The 19585-nt window shown below is 35.9% G+C and overlaps 1 protein-coding gene across 1 annotated transcript in view; it reads left to right on the forward strand.

Annotated features, from left to right (window-relative positions):
* Window positions 1–2304: 2304 nt before the first annotated feature.
* Window positions 2305–19585, forward strand: part of LOC311426601 (uncharacterized protein) — a gene marked incomplete at its 5' end in the record, with an annotated part of 42644 nt that continues 25363 nt past the window's right edge. Inside the window, 6 exons of the mRNA XM_084503069.1 lie at window positions 2305–2395; window positions 9220–9276; window positions 9571–9721; window positions 15153–15241; window positions 17301–17377; window positions 19162–19268. Of these exons, the coding sequence (XP_084359195.1) occupies window positions 2305–2395; window positions 9220–9276; window positions 9571–9721; window positions 15153–15241; window positions 17301–17317 (405 nt within the window). The 3' untranslated portion in view covers window positions 17318–17377; window positions 19162–19268. The remainder of the gene's footprint in view (window positions 2396–9219; window positions 9277–9570; window positions 9722–15152; window positions 15242–17300; window positions 17378–19161; window positions 19269–19585) is intronic.

A 19585-nucleotide genomic window follows, 5' to 3' on the forward strand; every position in this document is an offset into this window, starting at 1 on the left:
TAGTGAAAACATCAAAAGTAGCTTAAAATTATCAGAATCTTAGCCATTATTCAGTGTGTTTGAAAAGGAAAGGAAAATGCAAGATGATGCTATATTATCTCCCAGGCAATAGGGTAAGCTAGAAGTTATCATAAACTCATGAATTCTTGAAATTCAGTGGCAAGCTCAGTATGTGAAGCCCAAATGATTTGTCTGATCAGAGTATGCATATGAAGAAAACATTTCCACTACGAGACCTCTGATTTCACACATAGGAAAATTTGGTTGATGTATCTTCTCAGCTTCTGCCTGCAGTCTACTAGTTAGTTTTCATTTTCTTACATAAATAAAACAGTGCAAATACTTCAGGGATGCAATCAAAAGTGAAGAAAAGCTACAAAACCACTATTGCATGTTGTCATTGTGCACCTAGAGGAAAGCACATCAGAATCTTCACAGGTGCACTTACACTAGCAGAGGAGAAGAAGAGCATCAACCGAAGAGTCAGTGTGTATGATAAGGCTAAGCACACTGAAAAAAATGGTCAGGAAGTTTGACTGAAGGAAAGGAGTGGGCACAGAAATACTTCGGGGTTAAAAAAAAAAAAAAAAAAAAAAAAAAAAAAAAAAAGTGGATTTGCTGGAGGCAGTAACTACTTCACTCTCTGGGTGAATGTGAGTCAACATTTCTTGTTTTGTGATGAAGACTGGTGTTCTGAAGGATCATTCAGAGTGGATCAGCTTGATCGACCACTAGGAAATCATAGTACATTGTTGTTCTATCTGCTGTGAATTACACAATTCTTCTTGGATAGCTGTATGCCAAGGAAAGTGGTGTCTCACTCACTTTCCAGTGACCTAACCTGTCATGCTCACTCTTCATTTGGACAGTGGAAATGAATGATGATATCCTGGACTAGAAGAATAGGGCTAGGACTAGAAGGACCTAGACTGTTGTGGCAGAGAAGTAATGTGCAAATGGTTTGCCATGGGCATGTTGCAGATTTATTTTCTTAAAGTGCTTTTTTACATAGTGCAGGCACACAATTCTGTGTGCTTAGAAATGACAATCATGAAGGCTTTGCTCTTACTGTCAATAATGAGAATGAAACATGGGAGGTCTTACTCTGCGATGCCTGTTAATTTCAGCCTTAAATGCTCTTTCTGTAGTTTTTTTTTTTCACTCATCAGAACCAAGTCCTGCTGCCATAAAATGCCTGACAGTTTTACTACTGACTTACTGATGAAGCAGAATTACATTGTATGAAACGGTTATCTTCAACTACCTACAAATAACTGCCTTCTGTTTGAAAAGTTATCTGCTAATAAACAGATTTGTTGCAAATAAATACAAGAATAACATGAAGAATTAATTTCTATGTATCTACAATACAAGGTAAAATATTGTTTATAGGTTGTTTGTTATTTTTTACAAGGTACAACACAGAATAGGCTACGTTAAATAGTCTATATTAAATAACTATATCATTTGTTATGATAATGAGGTTATGCTATGTTAGAGTGTATGTTAACGACCTATATAGCAAGCCTCCAAAAACATGTAATATGACCTAAATATGTCAAGAAGCCTGGGCATCATTACCTATAAAAGCATACTCTTTTTTTTTTTTTTTTTTTTTTAAGCGCATTGTTTACATTCCATGAAGAAGTTGATTGAGCAATATGGGTCATTTATATTACGTCAGTTGTCCGTAGTCAAAGGTTCGAACTTTGGAATTGGTCACAAAGGCAGATAAAAGTATAATTCAAATTCAGGAGAACACAGAGGAATTGTATTTCCTCTTTTGAGACTCCCTTGTTGAACCATGTAGAAACTATTTATTATATTTTAAAGGCTCAAATATTATTTTTTATGTAATTTTTGTGTGTGTGTGTGCTAGTGACTTCATCTATCTAAAGCTGTCTGAACTTCAAACAGATTTAGGAAATATAGTAGATAAAAAGAATTTATGAGAAATAAATTTTGTCACCAAAATGGCAAAAGTCTTTCTCCCCAGAAGAGGTCTTTTAATAGGAAGAGTAAAATTTTCCCTGCATATTGATAATCGAGACATTGAAGCAGACATATTTCTCTTAACAAATAATTTAAATGACAGATTTAAAATAATAATTTTAAGATTACATGTAAGAATATGTCAGTTATTTCACATTATTATGAAAATAATTTTTAATATCTAATTTAAATGCATGTCATTATTTTTTAGTATTTTGTTATTGGATTTTTCTATCCTGAATACAATCATCAATGTTGATGTACGCTTCTCTTATTCTTTCCATTGACATTCACAGAAAGATATCATGAGCCATGAGGAAAATCAGGCAAGTTGAGTGGAATTCATTACTTGTGATTACAAATATGGAAGTCACACTGAACCAACAGCTTGCTGTCATGGAAGGTATCCCAGGAAGCTGTGGCTAAGTCCCTGCTTTAAATCTGAAATCACCAGCCTTCTCCCCATTACTCAGATGTTCTTCCAGGGAGGCTTGTTGTTTGTGCTCAAATCTTGATCCATAGCAAGGTGGGGATGTTGCAGCCTGGGTATGGGGACTATCGCTGAACAATGCCAGGGACTTCAGTGACTGCAGCTCTTCCAGCAGACACAAATATAGGTATGTGGCATCCTCTACCACAGAAAAGTGGGTGTTTTAACTCTAAATAAAGGGTCATCAGGGGACAGATTTGAAGATCTCAGTACGTACACTGGCAATAAAGTTGCTGAGAGTCTATGTGTATTTTCACCTCTCATTAATAAGTCTAAAATAAGAAGGTGAATCAAAGAATGAGGTGAGAATAGTGAAAAGACCACCAGATTTAAATGTAAAGTAATAGAATTTACTTTAGAGTGGAATTAATTTCTTTGAAAGTGTGTCGGACAGAGGAAGTCTTGAAATGCATAGCACATAACATGAAGGAAAAAGAGCTGCATCTCAGTACAGGAAAGGTTATCCAGGGACATTTCATCTGCCAAACACTCCCTAAATTTCTAGCTCTCTTCCCTAGTTGTCCAGTCACAGGAAGAGGCTGTATAAGAAGAGTAGCAGTGATATTTGGTTGGGTCTGTGCTGTCTTGATGTATCCATGCTGGTAGTTCTCCTCTTTATTTGACATGGTTGACTTATGATGTCTTGGTCATGGCTTGTTTGTTCAGCCAGGCTCTTCATTCTGGCAGATTTGCTTTCAATTGCCATCCACCTCTTCAAAGCTACCTCTAGATCAGCTTTTAGTGAAGCGGGTGGGGAAGGAAGCTGACAGGTAAAATTGCCATGTTATTGAGAAAACAGACGTAGGTGTGCTCTGTAAGAGGCAATGCTCCAGATTCCTTTTGTCTGGCTGGTGTAAAATGTAATATTTGTCCTTAGTTATTGCCAGCCTGTTTCAGCTCTTTTTCAATTAATAAAATAAAATAAAATAAAATAAATGTGGTTTTGCCTTCCAGTACAGTAATCTTCTATACTGCTAAAGTGGCAATGACTAGATTTCATATGCATTTCCCCAGCAAATCTACCAGCTATTATCAAACTATTTGTGAGGAAAAATAAAGGAGGAAAATTTTTCATTACAAACCTATGACAGGAAGGGAAGAATATTTCTGTCTTCTAGTAACCCTTGAACATCTGTGATGAGTCCAGGGTGCCTTTTTACCCCACAGAGCTATTGACGTGTGTGTTGCACTTGAGTTAAGCATAAAAGAATAATACTACTACACTCAGACATTCCCCACAAATCCAAGCGCATTAAAGGAGCTTTGTCACCCCCAAGTTATTTGCTGATAGTCTACCTAGTCCTCTGTCTGAATGTCAAAATGTGAGGATACATGAAAGGCAAACTGTAAACCTTCTTCTGGCCCACCACATCTAGGTTCTGGGGTTCATTTTGGGGTTGTACTTTTGATTTTCTGCTTTGGGCATTTCAGGTTATTTAATTTACCATTCTGCTGGAGGCCCTTTAAATAGCAGTTAACTCTAAGTTTCTGTTCATTCCAAATACTGTTTTTGATTTCTACTTTTTTCCAACTTTTTTTATCCCCTGGGTTACAGTTAAATTCTCTTGTGAGTAAAAAGAACATTTCCTAAATGAGAACTTACCTCTCTGAATTATATGGTTGTAATACAAGATGTAAGAAATGGTGACCCTTTATAATGGATTTTCTTCCATTTGCTTCACTGCACCTTCAAGGATAGCATTTTGCTTCTTCCTTCATGTTCTCTCCTCAGAGGCTGGCATGTTAAGGTTATGAAACTAGAAGAGCTCTAGTCACATCAAAAGAGGTGGCAAATAGGTACTTTAGCTGCATAAAATCCTCCCCTTCATATACATACATGTATACTATGTGAGCATGGTGTTTGTGTATTATTCCACAAAGTCAGTGTAATTTACACAGCTTATACAAGTTCTCTCTACCTTGCTTCCACCTCTTCCCTTCCAACATAAAGTAATATAAAATGATTCTCATACATTTCTCAACAAATGCACTTTTGATATCTTATCAAATCAGCCTGACAGTTTTCACTTTCAAGCCTGACATGCTATTAAATTGATGTGTAAAGAATTTTAAAAGTCCAACAAACCGACTTAATTTATACATTTCTTAATGGCATAAGATTATTTATTTATTTATTTATTTATTTATTTATTTATTTATTTATTTATTTATTTATTAATGGTACATCCTTCAGTGTTTAAAATCCAAGTCTTTAAGGTGTGCAGCACATTTTACTTAATCTGTCATAGCGACTGATCAGTTCTTCACTATCAGTTGCTATGACTGTTAGAAATGTATACCATGCCCAGGGAAATTCAATATTCATCTACCTGCCTGAGGATATTTTTATTTTGAAACGAGAACTTTAGCATGCCTAGGCAATCTGATCTAGTGGGTGGCTTCCCTGCCCATGGCAAGGGGGTTGGAATTAAATGTTCTTTAAGGTCTTTTCCAACCCAAGCCTTGCTGTGATTCTGTGAAAATCATATTCTGTACATATCATGAATTTGCAGCTGATCATTACACATGCAATTTAAATATTTCTCAGCTTGCTTCTAAGAGGCACTGTTTGTATGTTCAGAAAACAAACAAACAAACAAACAAAAACATTTACTGTAAAGAAGTCTAATCTTAAGAAAATCCAATGTTAGTGAATAAATACACAGATTCTCTTATGGGACAAGAATAGAAGTCAAAAAAAAAAAAAAAGTAACCATCAACTACCTTTTGCTATATTGCTTTTTATTAAATTAATTGTATGGAAGACAGAGACAGCTTTGGACAGTGTTTGAAAGTTTTGAACTTGTGTGCTGTTTGGTGGGAGGTGTGACATTTCAGAAGTGGGTGGCTGTCACCCACCATGGCACTGACTTAACAAGTAAATGTTAATTTTAGGCCTTAAAGAGGGAATCAGAGACACAAAAAACCCTTGCTTAAACTGAACTATACTATTCCTACTGTTGTGTAGGTGAACACAACAGAGTCCATCCACAAAAGGAAACTAGCTCTGTCTGCAGAGCTGCATTCAGAAACAAAACGGATATTGGAGAATACTTTTGAAATCCTGGCATAATATAATAATCAAAACTATTAAGGAACCTTATTGTATTTCACTGATGGCTCCCAAATCCCTCTAGGCATTTCCTCATGCAAGTGTGTCATAGCAAACATATCTAGAAGCCACAAAACTTTTCTTGCTTAAACAATTGCAGTAGCCTTAGCAAACTGAAAACTATTCTTTTACCAGCATCACACCAAGAAATGCAGTAAATACAAACCTGTATTTTATGTCACTGGAGAGTGCAAGGGGGTTAAATCTTCCTTGGGATCTTTCTGAGTACTTACCAGAGTGGTTTTTCACCAGACAATCTTTTACATACAACTAGGATACATTTGCAGATTTGCCCCCAGTTGACAGAAAACACATAACAGTCATAAAAGGTCTGGAAATATGATACATCCTATCTTCTCTGTAATCACAGTGAGAAAATTTGTAATCCATCAGGGATAATCAATATTCACAATGCTGACAACTGTTACAAGCTATTCTTTTCTTCACCTCTGTTTCTTTCCCAGGATGTGGAATAAATAGTTTGGCTAGTTTCTTGGTTAACTGTTTATTTTTTTTGTGTATCTGTGCATAAATGAGTGGGTATGTTAAAAATCACTGAGATAAAGCAAATTTAAGTATATGTATTTTAATTGTTTATTTCATTAGTGTGTGTGTGTGTGTGTGTGTTTGTTTGTTTTTAATTTCCATGTGTAAGCCAAAACGTAAAGAGACAGTTTGTGTGAAAGTTCTGACCATACCAATGAGATTTTCATCTAGTACAACATAAACTGGGGAAGAGCAAAGAGCAAGCCCACAAGTCAGAAGACCAGTGGACCAACCCTTCTGTTGGGAAATTGGTTGATTACTCCTTGGTCCTCTTGGGCAAGCCATGGATTAAACACAAATAGGATAGAATATTATCCAAAATCTCTTAGAGGGTGCTATCAGCATACTTTGGAGTATAATTTCATGAGAAATAGAATTGCTATATGCAATTCTCACTCATAACTATGCTGTCTTGCAGGCAATCACAGAGATTTTCTTCTTCAACCCTACTTTACGCCTTTCATCAGCAACCTCTTCAGCCCTTCTAATTTACCTAGATGAACATTCGACCAAGTATGGTTTCATTTTAGTGGAAAAGAGTGTTACATTATTCATTATTATATTGGAAACACAATGCAAAATAAACACTCCAGTGTACGCTTTTCTGTTTCTCACCCGAGGAAATGTTCAGAGTCAGTTGATCTAATCAAAACAAACAAGCAAATAAACAAAAACAACTATTGTCTACAAACCTTCCCTGTAGAAGTCTTGTTCTATCTGTTACTCAAGGATTCCTTTAGGTTATTTCCGTACTGCCGTATCTAGGTACTCATCCAGCAGCTTAGGTTGCTACCTTTAGAGAGGGACAATGTTGCAATTCCTCTTCAGGCTCATTAGACCTGAGGATTCTGAGACAACAGATCTATCTGAACGTATTTTGAGAATACCTGTTTTTTTCTTTCTTTCCTTATACTATCTCCTTTTTATCTGACCATATTGTGCATTTTCTTAGGCAGGGGAATGCATACCAAGCATGGAGTTTTGTGTGACTGAGTTACGAGAGAGATCAGTGTAGTGGTATACAGAGTTTTCACACTGCTTCAGAAATTCAGCAGAACTCCTCTTTATTTCTCACTCCTCTCTTCTCACAAGATGATTTGCATTTTGACATTTTCATGGCTTTGTAAAAACAAAAACATTTTGTACTATAGGAAGTATTACCTTTCTGATAGTCTCATAACATAGGTTATATAGCTGTTTTATATGAAGATCACAAATAACATGTTAGTAATAAAGCTGTCTGAGCTAGCATTAAGAATCTCTTGTTCCCACTCTTTTTGGACAGTTTGGGGTTTGGGTTTTCACAATGAGTCATATGGGTTACTTTGAAAGTCATAAGAAGAACCTGGAACAAGATTTGTTTTTTAAAGGAGAGGCAATCTGCAGACAGAAGAGCACAGGTATTCAAAGTGGTAGTATGCTAAACACACAGGCTGCCATAGCTTGGTTGACCTGGAATTTTTCCAAAGCATATGGCTTTATTCACTGGCATCATGTGATGCAGTAATCAGCCATAAAGTTTATGAATATATAGATCTCCATGAGCAATTGTGGTAGACACCACTAGGTCTGGAAAGCTAGAAGACAATCATCTGTTGATTTGTAGGTGAAAAATAAAGCATCTATTTGAGTAGAAACTATTTGAGTGGAATTAGCAGTCTAACATCAGGTGATGAAGCGACCAGGTGATAGATGGGGGAAGTTAAAAATCATGGGACAACTACCAGCTTTTATTTTCCCTCCAACAGTTATATTTGGCTAGCTACATCTCACCACTGATTTTTTTTTTTGTAAGATAGGGTAAGTTACAGATCATACTTGTTGAAAAGAGACAATGAAAAGACTGTTGCTCTCAAAGATTTGCTTTACCTTTTTGTTCTCTGGTTTAGCATCATTAAAAGCACTCAAGTCTCTCTGAATTTAGAGCACAACTTAAATATAACCTTCCATTTAAGAGGAAATCAGAAGAGAAAAAAGCTTGCGAAAAATCCACATCCAGTGAAAGATTTCCCTCCAGGGAAGTCTCAAGCCATCATGTGTTCTATGAGTCTCTCCAGCCAATTAGAAGCATTTGCTCAGCTGCCTCTTCCTGCATTTGTCAGGTTTCTATTGTAATATATAAATGTGTTCCTGCTTGACTCTTACAGCTGGTTTCAATCAGACTCCTATAAAAAGGAAGTTTCAATTAGCACTGATCCAAACATATTCTAGAGATATATTTTTATGGCTGCTTGACAAACAGAACTCTTTGTTCACAGAGGTGCATGCAACTCCAAAACACAACACAGCCAGAATTGTGAGTCATCACAACAAGAACTCTACTTTGTTTCATAGGTCAGACTGTCAAAACCAGAAGAATTAGTTGGCCAGATTGAATTAGTGGTTTAAACATTAATTTATGCTACATAAATGTTATTTTGGCCCTGTGGGCAAGTACTTAGGTCATAGGCTTTATGAACTATTCACACCAAGAAGGCTCTCCAGATGTAAATCAGCTCTGAAACTCACCTTTGAAAGCCCTGGCAGTTCTGAGCTGTACTATTCCCTGTCTGCACCGACTCCAACTGCCTTTCTGCATGTGCTTTGTGGGCCACACACCAAAGAAGCAGTCAGTGCTCAGAGCAGAGCACCTGCTGGGTCTGATGGAGACCTGGCTGCCCGTGTGCCATGCAGTGGCAGCTGGCGCCAGTGCAACTGCATGGTAAGCCGAGACCCTGGCATCTCAAGCACACACATTGCCCCACCCTGACAAGGCTGATTCTCTTCTGGGAGAGAAGGAGGATTAGATACACTTCTGGACAGATTATTTGGAAGTGAAAAAAAGAAAAAAAGAAAAAAAAAAAAGAAAGAAAATAAAAAACAGAAGGAAATACTTTCTATCTGCAAATTGTGGTAACTGAGGACATATGCCAAGAAAGAATTATGCATAAACGATAGTGTTTAAATTTGGTTTTCTGTGTTTGGATGTGTCTCTGCCAAAAATCTGACAGGGTCTTATTGTTGGATCTTTTTCATTGTGAAGCCACTGGCTGCACCCAGCAAATGTCTCATAAATAGTGAAATAACCGGGAACCTTCAGTGCTTTCTGCTGGTGTCGTCAGCCACATTGAACAAGTTCTGCTCTCCTGCAAGCCAGGTAGACACAGAGGAACAACACAAGGGGGGTGGTGTCTGCCAACCAGGGGGAAGAGTAGCCTTTTTAAACAAGTGTTGTTAACTGCAAGCTCTAATTCACATCCATTTGTTTAATTCTGGGCTGTGCCTGCCCTTGCACAAAGGGTTATTTGTTTTACTATTGTTCATTTTTGTACAGCTCAGCTAGCACATCCACTCCCTTGCACCACTGGCACTGTGTGTCTGAATCATTCTGCACATGCATCTTCCCCTGCAGAGTGCCACAACACATGCCTCCTCTTGTTTTTAAATGTAGTACAGCCAGCATCCTTATCGGTTATCTCCAGTGCTGCTGTTCTCAAAGACACAGCAACCCCAATTCCAGGCAGCAAGTTGCTTTTACCCACACTCCTGGACCTGATTTCCAGGCTTGTTGCTTCAGGAATCTTGGACGTTAATCATCTGGTGTAAGTGATGTTTTTCTTTATGTTGAATACTTCAACTGGATCACAAAAGAATGCTTTCATAGCATTAAGTATTCATAAAATCATGGCAAAATGGTTTAGGGGATTTGAAATACATGAAGTCTTGAAAACATAAATATTTTATATTTAAATAGTTTTTCACGAGATTTTTGTTGATTTTCACTACCCTTGTGCTGTTACCATAAATTAAGTTTTCCCTTCCCTTCCCTTCCCTTAGGCACTGGAACAGGCTGCCCAGGGAAGTGGTGGAGTCACCATCCCTGGAAGTCTTCAAAAGATGCTTAGATGTAGAGCTTAGGGATATGGTTTAGTGGAGGGCTGTTAGTGTTAGGTTGGAGGTTGGACTCGATGACCTTGAGGTCTCTTCCAACCTAGAAAATTCTGTGATTCTGTGATTCCCTTCCCTTCCCTTCCCTTCCCTTCCCTTCCCTTCCCTTCCCTTCCCTTCCCTTCCCTTCCCTTCCCTTCCCTTCCCTTCCCTTCCCTTCCCTTCCCTTCCCTTCCCTTCCCTTCCCTTCCCTTCCCTTCCCTTCCCTTCCCTTCCCTTCCCTTCCCTTCCCTTCCCTTCCCTTCCCTTCCCTTCCCTTCCCTTCCCTTCCCTTCCCTTCCCTTCCCTTCCCTTCCCTTCCCTTCCCTTCCCTTCCCTCTGTTTGTGTGAGCAGTATCCATTCACACTGCTCCCTAAACTCTTCTGTGTTGACTGTTTTTACTGCAGGATACAGGTTACCATTATGAAGATTTCAAGTTGGCTATTAAAGCTGCCAGAGTGTAATTTTTCAACATAAATAGCTTTTTCTAGAAAGCAAATAAATGATTGTCTGAAGTGAGGTAGATTTTCAGCAATAATGAATCCATATGTTTCCTATTAAACCTGTCTTCAGAAAAGTAGTGACAGAAAGAAACATTAGCAGTAACAAAATAAATTCTTTTGTGACATATATATATTTTTTCCTTTTTATTTCTTAGATGTATCTCCATTCTCTTAGTGAAAAGAGAACCACAGTATGTAACATTGAGTAGCAATAGTTATGTGTTTCCTAAGCAAATGTTTAATCAATAGACCAATAGATGTGGTGGACTACATTCACTACATTTCATTAATTGGGTTAAGGTAGTGGGGATATTTATGACAATTATTTGGAACACTGTGTAAAAAGATAGCCAGACAAACAAACCTCCATAATCCACTTACACCACACAGATGCCAAAGGGCTGAACAAGCCTATTAACAAGCTATATGCCTGTCTGTTTGGAGGAGCTGTTAAATCATGAATCTCTGCTTGGCACCTGAGGCAGTCAGTTAATAAAGATCTTTTGTAGCTGATTTCTCTTCTATTAAAAATGGACATAAAGCAGAATAATTTAAAATGTGTCAATAACTCAAGGCAAAAGTACTTAATGCAAGAAGCATCATCTTCATACCTTATAGCCAAACATACACAGTGGTAAGTACATACCTTAGTAAGTAAATTGGTAAAATAATAAATAAATAAATAAAGTGGTAAGTACAAACATACACAGTAGCAGAATGCTACTAAGGGTGGTAGAAATTATTTTTTGGCTATGTAGCAAGTTTTATGGCAAACATATCTTACAGTGGTTTGTTTTTGTGGAGTCTGGAAGACAGATTTGAACTTTAAACATGGAAATTAACTTATTTTCCATCAATGGAAAAGCATGCACCACTCCTCTATTCTGGGAGTGCATGCAGCTGATTGTGCTCTTTGTACAGTAATGCACACACCAGAATGGGAGGTAATAGCAGTGGAGCACAGCAACAGTGTTCAGACACACCAAATTATTGCTGCCCTGTTCTGACCACCCCACAGAGACAGGGACCAAGAGCATGCTCCTATGTTCCCCTCCCCAAAATCAGTATGGTCATGCCCCAGGTACTTCTTGTGAGCCACAGCACACTCTTCCTTAGTGTCTTGTGCTTATTTGTCATGTTGCTGCCATGGATCTTGCTTTAATCAGGAAAGATGGAAAGACAGGCAGGCAAAAGTATGGACTTAAAAAAAAAAAAAAAAAAAGAAAGAAAAGAAAAGGCAAGAGGCCTTTGCTAATATTTATACTTGAATTGTCTAGAGACACCATAGGGGCTTTAATTAAATTCCCTATATTTAGTAATTTCTTGGCAGTTTTGATTGATTTATTATGTGTTACATCTGGTCTTGATTTACTGCATTTCATTTATACTACTGTTTTGTTTTTGTTTCTTATGTGCTGCTTATTAGTCACGAGTTCTTGCGGTTTGCAGTTTTTGAGTTACACTGTGCAAAACATTCACACTACAACTTGAAACCAGGTGTTTCGATATGAAAGCAAATCACTCTAAGGTTTACACAAACCACTAGGATAGCAACCCATAGAATTTGTCAAAATGTGTTTGGTTAGGTTAGAATTTGGTTTCTACAGATGGTGGTATCTGCAATGAATTTTCAGATTAGAATGTCTATGATTTGTTATATATTTAGTATTATAATTATGTGTTTTACCAATTAATTACTATTAAAATTTTTAATGTACTTGCCCTGAATTTTATGCCAATATATTTAACACAAAGTCCATCGAAAACAAACCAAAAATCCTAACGATCCTAACTCTGTGACCCACTCATTCTGATGCTGTATTTTAGACCTTTGATAAGGGTTTTTAAATAAATTTTAATACAGAGGAAAAAAAAAAAAAAAAAAAGAAAAGTCATTTGGAAAATCCTAAGTTTAACAGTATGTCTTCTATGATGCAGTTCATCGTGGTGTTGTCAAATATCTGAGATCTTAAGTGTCAGGAACTGTGCAGCTTGAGAAATCAATGTACTTGTTGAGTTTAAAATGCTAGTAGATTATTATAGAGACCACTTAATAGAAAAATAGAAAAATCATTTCAGCCACAGAAGCACTGAAATGCGTATTTTGAACTTTAATAAATTTCAGTATATTCATTGTGTCAAGCACACTCATGAGGTCACTGAGGGCAAAAGGAGGCCCTGCAAATATTTTTAATGTGCTCATCACATCACAGGATTGAGAATGTCCATGACTTCTCTGGAAGGGGATAGATGATAACTAGAAATTCAAAAGAATATTTAAATATTTTAATTATTATGCCTTTTTCTGGTGTCAGTGGTTCATATGGGATAGAAATTTCTCCTCTTACAGATATGTAAGTAGATTTCTATTTTCTGGAGGACGTTTGTGTGTTTCAACGACAAATGGAAATGCTTATTGTTTTAAATTTCCTGGATTTTCTGAGCATACACATATTGATTGCATCAACCTAATAATATTGATTACATTGATTATATTGATTTCAGTGGAGTTACCGTTGGGTTATGTTGGCATCATAATCAGGTCCCTGTTAGTAAAAGAGGACTTTCTATTTGCCTGTTTTCCAAAATTGATAGTTTCATTGCCTTCTATATGTTTTGAATTTTTGGATTTTTAGTATTTATATTATTTAATCAGAGGTTTATTGATTCTCTGTCCCTTAAAACAAATATTTTGAGATATTTCTTTGGTTTAATAGTGCTGTAGTTTTTGAAGATGCAATCTCCAGTGGCAGGTCAGCCTCAAGGCAGTCCTACTCAGTGACTGCTCCTGTCACACTTTACTGGTGTGCACCTCTGCTCCTTATGCAGCGTAAACATTCATGTGACTGTGAATAGACAGTTTATATGAATATTTTTAAATGAATATTTTATTTATTTATTTATTTATTCTTTCCAGTACAGCTTGCAGCATATCTCAGGTGGGAAGCATGCTGTAGCAAGGGGGTAAACTACACCAGTACTGCTAGCTGAAGCTACTTTGAGAAATCCATCCTCATTTCTACTAAAGCTATCTAACAAAGAGTTATTGCAGGATAATAAGACAGCAAAAGAAAAAGGAAATAAAATCTAGTAAATGTGAAATGTTGTGTTGGGTAAATCTTGGGCACATCTATCCAAAGAATAATGTAATTTTGGATTAGTTTTTAGGAAATCGGGAACATCAGGTGAGCCTAAAAATGGTTCATTTTGTACCTATGTGTAGGACCTTGATTGTCAAGAGGAAAAATGGCAGAGCAACTAAGTCTCCACTTCTAGAGGACAAGGTGCTAACATTGTTAGAGATAAGGTGGTTAGACTGACTGATATTCTTGGATCTGATATGTGAAAAATTTTTGTATTTCCTAGTTTACATGTATGACAAAAGTGAGAGAATAGCCAATAAAAAATTGTAAGTCTCTAGATAAAATAAACCCCTTGGATTTCCGTTCTTGGATCTTAACCTACATGTTGTTAAGAGGCAGTGAAGGTCAGGTTGTATGGGGTTTTAGACAATCTGATTTAGTGGACAGTGGCCCTGCCCATGGCAGGGGGATTGAAATTAGATGGTTTTTAAGGTCCCTTCCAATCCAAAACATTTATAATTCTATTATTGTGTCCAAGTAACAGGGAAAAGGGCCCTGTCCTTAAGGACTAATAGAACAAAAAATAAACTCTATGGTAAAAAAAGAAACAGAGAGGAGAAAACACTGTAGTAGTGACAACTGGATCTTCAGACCATAGACTTTATTTTTTACAGTCTGAAAATTACCTCTCACTTTTTATTATTTGAAAAGTCAAATTTAAGTCTGCTAGAGAAATTAGAGAAAATGGCATCCATTTTAGAGAACTGGGAAGATATTCATAAGTAGACTTGAGTCTATGAATTCTAATTCATGCATAACCAGTGGGAAAAATGGCTAAGTGCATTGCAGTTTATTCTTCTTTCCTGGTAATGGAGTATATATGTATAATCTAATTTAAAAGTGAGAAACTTCTGACACCTCAGATTATCCATAATTCCATTATCAAAGACATCACTAAATAGCAGCCATATCTTAGACTGTAAATAATAATGTTATTTTAAGATCTCCTTGTTGGTGACTGAATAGTCAATGAAGACAAGCATCGGGAAATATGCTTAACTGAGAGGGAATATGAACAGTTGAGAAGAAAGGGAAGCAAAGGGAAGCAATGAGGCAATGGCCACAAAATGGATCACAGGAAGTTCTGTACCAATATGCAAAAGAACTTCTTCATGGTAAGGGTGACGGAACACTGGAATAGGCTGCACAGGGAGGTTGTGGAGTCTCCTTCTCTGGAGATATTCAAGGCCTGTCTGGATGCCTACCTGGGCAGCCTGCTCTAGAGAATGTGCTTTGGCAGGAGGGTTTGGACCTGATAATCTCTTGAGGTCCCTTCCAACCTCTAAAATTCTGTGACTCTGTAATTCTGTGAAATCAGTTAGCACTGAAATATCTGGCTTTGATACTTCTTCCAAGATAAGCAGTAATTCAGAAACTGAATACCAGTTCAAAATCCAATTTGTAACTCTGAGAACAAAGAGCAGTACTTTGCAATTTTTCTTTTTTTCCTTCCTTTCAGAGGAAAGCTCTCTGCTTTTGAAGATATGCTGGTCCAGATGTGCAGTCTGTTGACCTATCTGGATGCTTTTTATGAATTAATAGATAAAGGTAAGGGAAAGGTAAGGGGAAAAAAAAAAAAAAAAAACACTCTAAAATATATTACAGAAAGTTACAGCTCAGTCTCTGTAAAATAGACCAAAAAGCAGTTGGAATTTTTCAAGCATGTGAAGTTTGCCTAATGTAGATAGTTTTACAACTGTTCTATAAATTATGCTGCAGCCTCTTACAGCTTCCTGTTTTTGAAGGGAAACAAAATTATATCTATATAATATGCTCTTATTCATGTCGTTTCTCATTCACACACACTAAAGGTTTAATTATTCAAAAATTTAATGTACATGTTCTACTACTAGTTTTTATATGTAAATGAAAGACTTTTAAAAGACAGCTGGGCATTGTTCATTTTTATTTCAATCACTCATTTCATATAATTTGATTTTTTGTACCTAGACATAATAAACTGTAACTTTCCAAAACATGTTTTCATTGACTTTCACCATTGTCAGAGAAATAGTTGCTTGAGAGGTTTTGTAAACACTCAGAATTACAACTGCTTGTAATCTCAAATGTCACAAATAACTTTAAAGGAAATTGAGGGATAAGACTATCCCTGCTTGTGACATTATTCTCCTTCTTTAAGGTTTTACCTTAAATCTCTGGGCTTTCAGGTACCTGTAAATTTTGGAGAAGATTTAAACAGATAGTGGGAAATTTAAGTTCATTACTCTTTTTCTAAATATGTTGTGCAGTCAATTAGCTGAGGTGGAACTCCTTGTGAATTGATGTTGACTGCTTTCTTTTCCCCTATGCACAAATGCCAAGAGATATGGTTAGGTGTGCCTAGCAAGAAATAAGGAAAAGTTGGGAACTTTTCTTTTTCTTTACTTAAGAGATTCATGTTTTCATTCAAAAGATTTTGCATAAACTCCTACCAATTGTTGACTAATTTCAGTATTATTGATTCAAGCTAAAATGTTGGAAGATCTCTTTTGCAAATCACATGGTACATTATTTGTTTACATATAAAGTTTATTACCATTAGATAAAAATGTTTTGTTTTGCTTTGTTTTGTGTTTGTCTTTTAACCATTTCACCATTACTATTAAAATTGAGAAATGACTATGATAGGAATATATAGCTGAGGGCTACGTGAGTAAAGCCAATGATTAATACAAGGGTTTTGATCTTATGAACCATAGTATTTAATTTGAAAAATGTTTGTATGTGTTTTTCAATTCAATTCTTCAGTGTAATTTTATTTTGCTGAACATGGGGTTATTCTGTAGTATAAAAATCTATTTTCTGGAATTTCCAAACAGCTCTTCTAAAATGATCTAAAATTTTTAACAGCCAAATGTTTTATTTCCCTTTTTGTATCAAATTTCTATTTTTCTTGTCACAGATCCTCTATTTATGATAAGTCAAATATTTACAAACAATATTTTTAAAAAGATCTTTATGCAAGCAAGACCTATAAAAACAATTTTCACTGACATAGTAGGGGATTTTTCTGCACTGTCTTTCAGAGATCAGGCCTGTATTTCTTATTTTCCACTTTTTCCATTTTTCCATTTTCCATTTTAAGGTAAGACAAATTTATTTTTATTTTATTTTATTTTATTTTATTTTATTTTATTTTATTTTATTTTATTTTATTTTATTTTATTTTATTGTAGAGCACTACTGTACTACCAAAACCAGCAGGATTGTTACAGCACTACAAACTATTTTTTATCTTGCTGGGATGGTTCAGCATTTATCATGTTACTTAAGCAAACCTATTATTGGGAATAAGCTAAAATTAGAATTACTGTAAATGAACTTGGGATCACAATAGTAGATAATAATCAGTTTATTTTTACCTGACACTATATATATTTGTATTATATATATTTGATATGGTAAAATTGTATATATATTGGATATGGTAAAATTGATACAATTTTAAATAACATAAAATAATAATAAAAAAAAGCAACACTTAATCAGCAAAAACTTGGAACATAATTTGGAGGGAACTTTAACCCCACTATACTCCATAGAATATTTGGATTTAACAGATGTATTCATATTTGTACCTGTATTGTATGTCCTTTACGTTCAACAGATAAGTCATCAAATTAATTATTTTTGTTAATCTAACTGAAGCTCGTCGAAGTCAAATTCTCTATCACTGTGTGGGAGGCAAGTAAACTTAAAGTTTAAGATATTTTCTGTGTAATCTTGTATTTGGAGAGTCTTTGTACACCTCAGATGAGAAATGGTATGTGTGGATGGTGCATATACAGTGCCTTTAGTTGACAGTTATTAAAATACTTCTGTTATAATAATACTAACAGTATTAAAATACTTCTGCAGCCATCATAGTGTACCTGAAACAAACAAACAAACAAACAAATAAACAAACAAAAACACACACAAAAAGAATCAATGCTGAACTCAGATGAAGTCCTAGCTCCAGGCACCATTTCTCCACACCTTCTCTTCTTTCTTTCTTTTCTTTTTAAAGAAAACAGTAACAGGATCAGGATTGCACAACTTAAGTCAGTGCTTATCCCTTGATGGTAGTTTCAAGGGCAATAAGTCACTCTGTCTCTCTACTTCCACCCTTGGGTACGCAGGACTTCCCTGAAATCCCGTCCCATATGTGAACCTTCAAGGTTTTTGAGATGCATGACTTATTAACTCCTTGTCAACTTCTTGTTAACTCCTTGTGTGTTTGGTACTGGAGGCTTGCCTTCCTTTGACTTCCTGTGATTCTTCCAGTGAGCAATGAAACACACAACTTCAGTGACATAATTCTTCATAATTGTTATGTTGTAAGCTGTAGGCATAACATATATTAGAACAATTTCATAGAGATGTTCATAAAAATAAATAAAAAGAAAAAATATCTTAATGTTTCACTGAAAGCTTATGCAAAGTGTTAGAATTGCACCCCAAAGCCTTGTTGCATCATAGATGAAACTATGGTGACAGTTTCTTTCTTAGTAATATTAGTCTAGTGCTCCCTAAACTCTGAGCAGCATACTAAATCAGATCTGATTAAATCGGGTTCCCTTGATAGAGCAGAAGATTGCTTAAACCTTTCTAATTTGTGACCTATGATTGTGCTCAGTTAAATGTGATATTAAGGTCAAGGTCTAACATAAAGTCACAGAGTACACCACAAATTCATTAGTACATTTTAATTCATGTAGTGACACATCTGAGAACATGCTCCTTTACCTTTGACCTGCAGTTGTAAAGGAAATCCATCTGTTCTTACTAGGTTATGCAAGCCCCTGGAGAATAGATTGCCAGGATTGTTAAAGATATAGAAGGTCACAGTAAGGAGACTTCTGTATAAATGTTGTATCCTTCATATTCTCTTTCACTATGAGTATTGGCAAAAATCAGTAAATAAGGGACATAGTCAGCAATGTCTCATGAGACTTTTCAGAGCAGAGGACGCATGGGGCCAGGAAGGGGGGGTGGGGGAGGGAAATTTATAATGCCTACTCCACTTGAGGTGTCTTGCTTAGGTACAATTAAGAGGGCCATATCAGGCACTTAAATGTCTTCAGTAGTCAACCAACAGGAGCCAACAAGGCAGAGATTCACCATTAGAGTTAGATGCTGAGAAGGCAGAGAAAATATTGGCTTCGTTCTGACACAAAATTTACATGAACAGCATATAATGGGCATCAAAATATACAAAGAAAAAAAAAAACAAACAGTCTGAAGAAGAAAATACTAAATTATTCTGATTAGAAATTATTTTATAATACATCTGTTCCCAACCAGATCTTTTTTTTTTTTATATATACAAACCTTTCATGTGATTCATTCTCTATATGTGTTTTGTTGTTGTTGTTGTTTGTTTGTTTGTTTGTTTTCCCATTGGTAAAAGAGAGCTTATTGTTTTGTTTGTTGTAACCATTCAGATGGTACAAATGTTATATATGTGGTTGTATCTTGTTCTTTAGCACTGTCAACTGCCTGTCAATCTTCATATTTACAAAAAAGAAAAAACACAAACCATTCCACTACACTGGATGTGACAGCACTGTAATGTCAGAGGACCGAGAGACAGGTGATGGTTTATGATAGAAATAAATCTTTTACAAGAGCAAACTTGGGAGAATTGCATGCTTTTGTAGGGGTTATATCTCTGCACAGCTATCACTGACAGTCTTCTCAAATGCCTCAGCTTGATAAGGAAGGCTTTCTATAGTGTCTAGTCATGTTCTGAGTCATCAAACAAGAAAAAAAGAAGAATGTATATGCTCTTTGTATACAATAGGTAATACATAAGATAGTATGTATCAAAATATGTGTGCTTGCATTTATGTTATTTGAAGAGATATTCATTATATGTATATTCATTAAATGGTCCTTAAATTGACTTTC

The sequence above is a fragment of the Aythya ferina genome (genome assembly GCF_964211825.1).
Source record: "Aythya ferina genome assembly, chromosome: Z".
NCBI classification, from domain to species: Eukaryota; Metazoa; Chordata; class Aves; order Anseriformes; family Anatidae; genus Aythya; species Aythya ferina.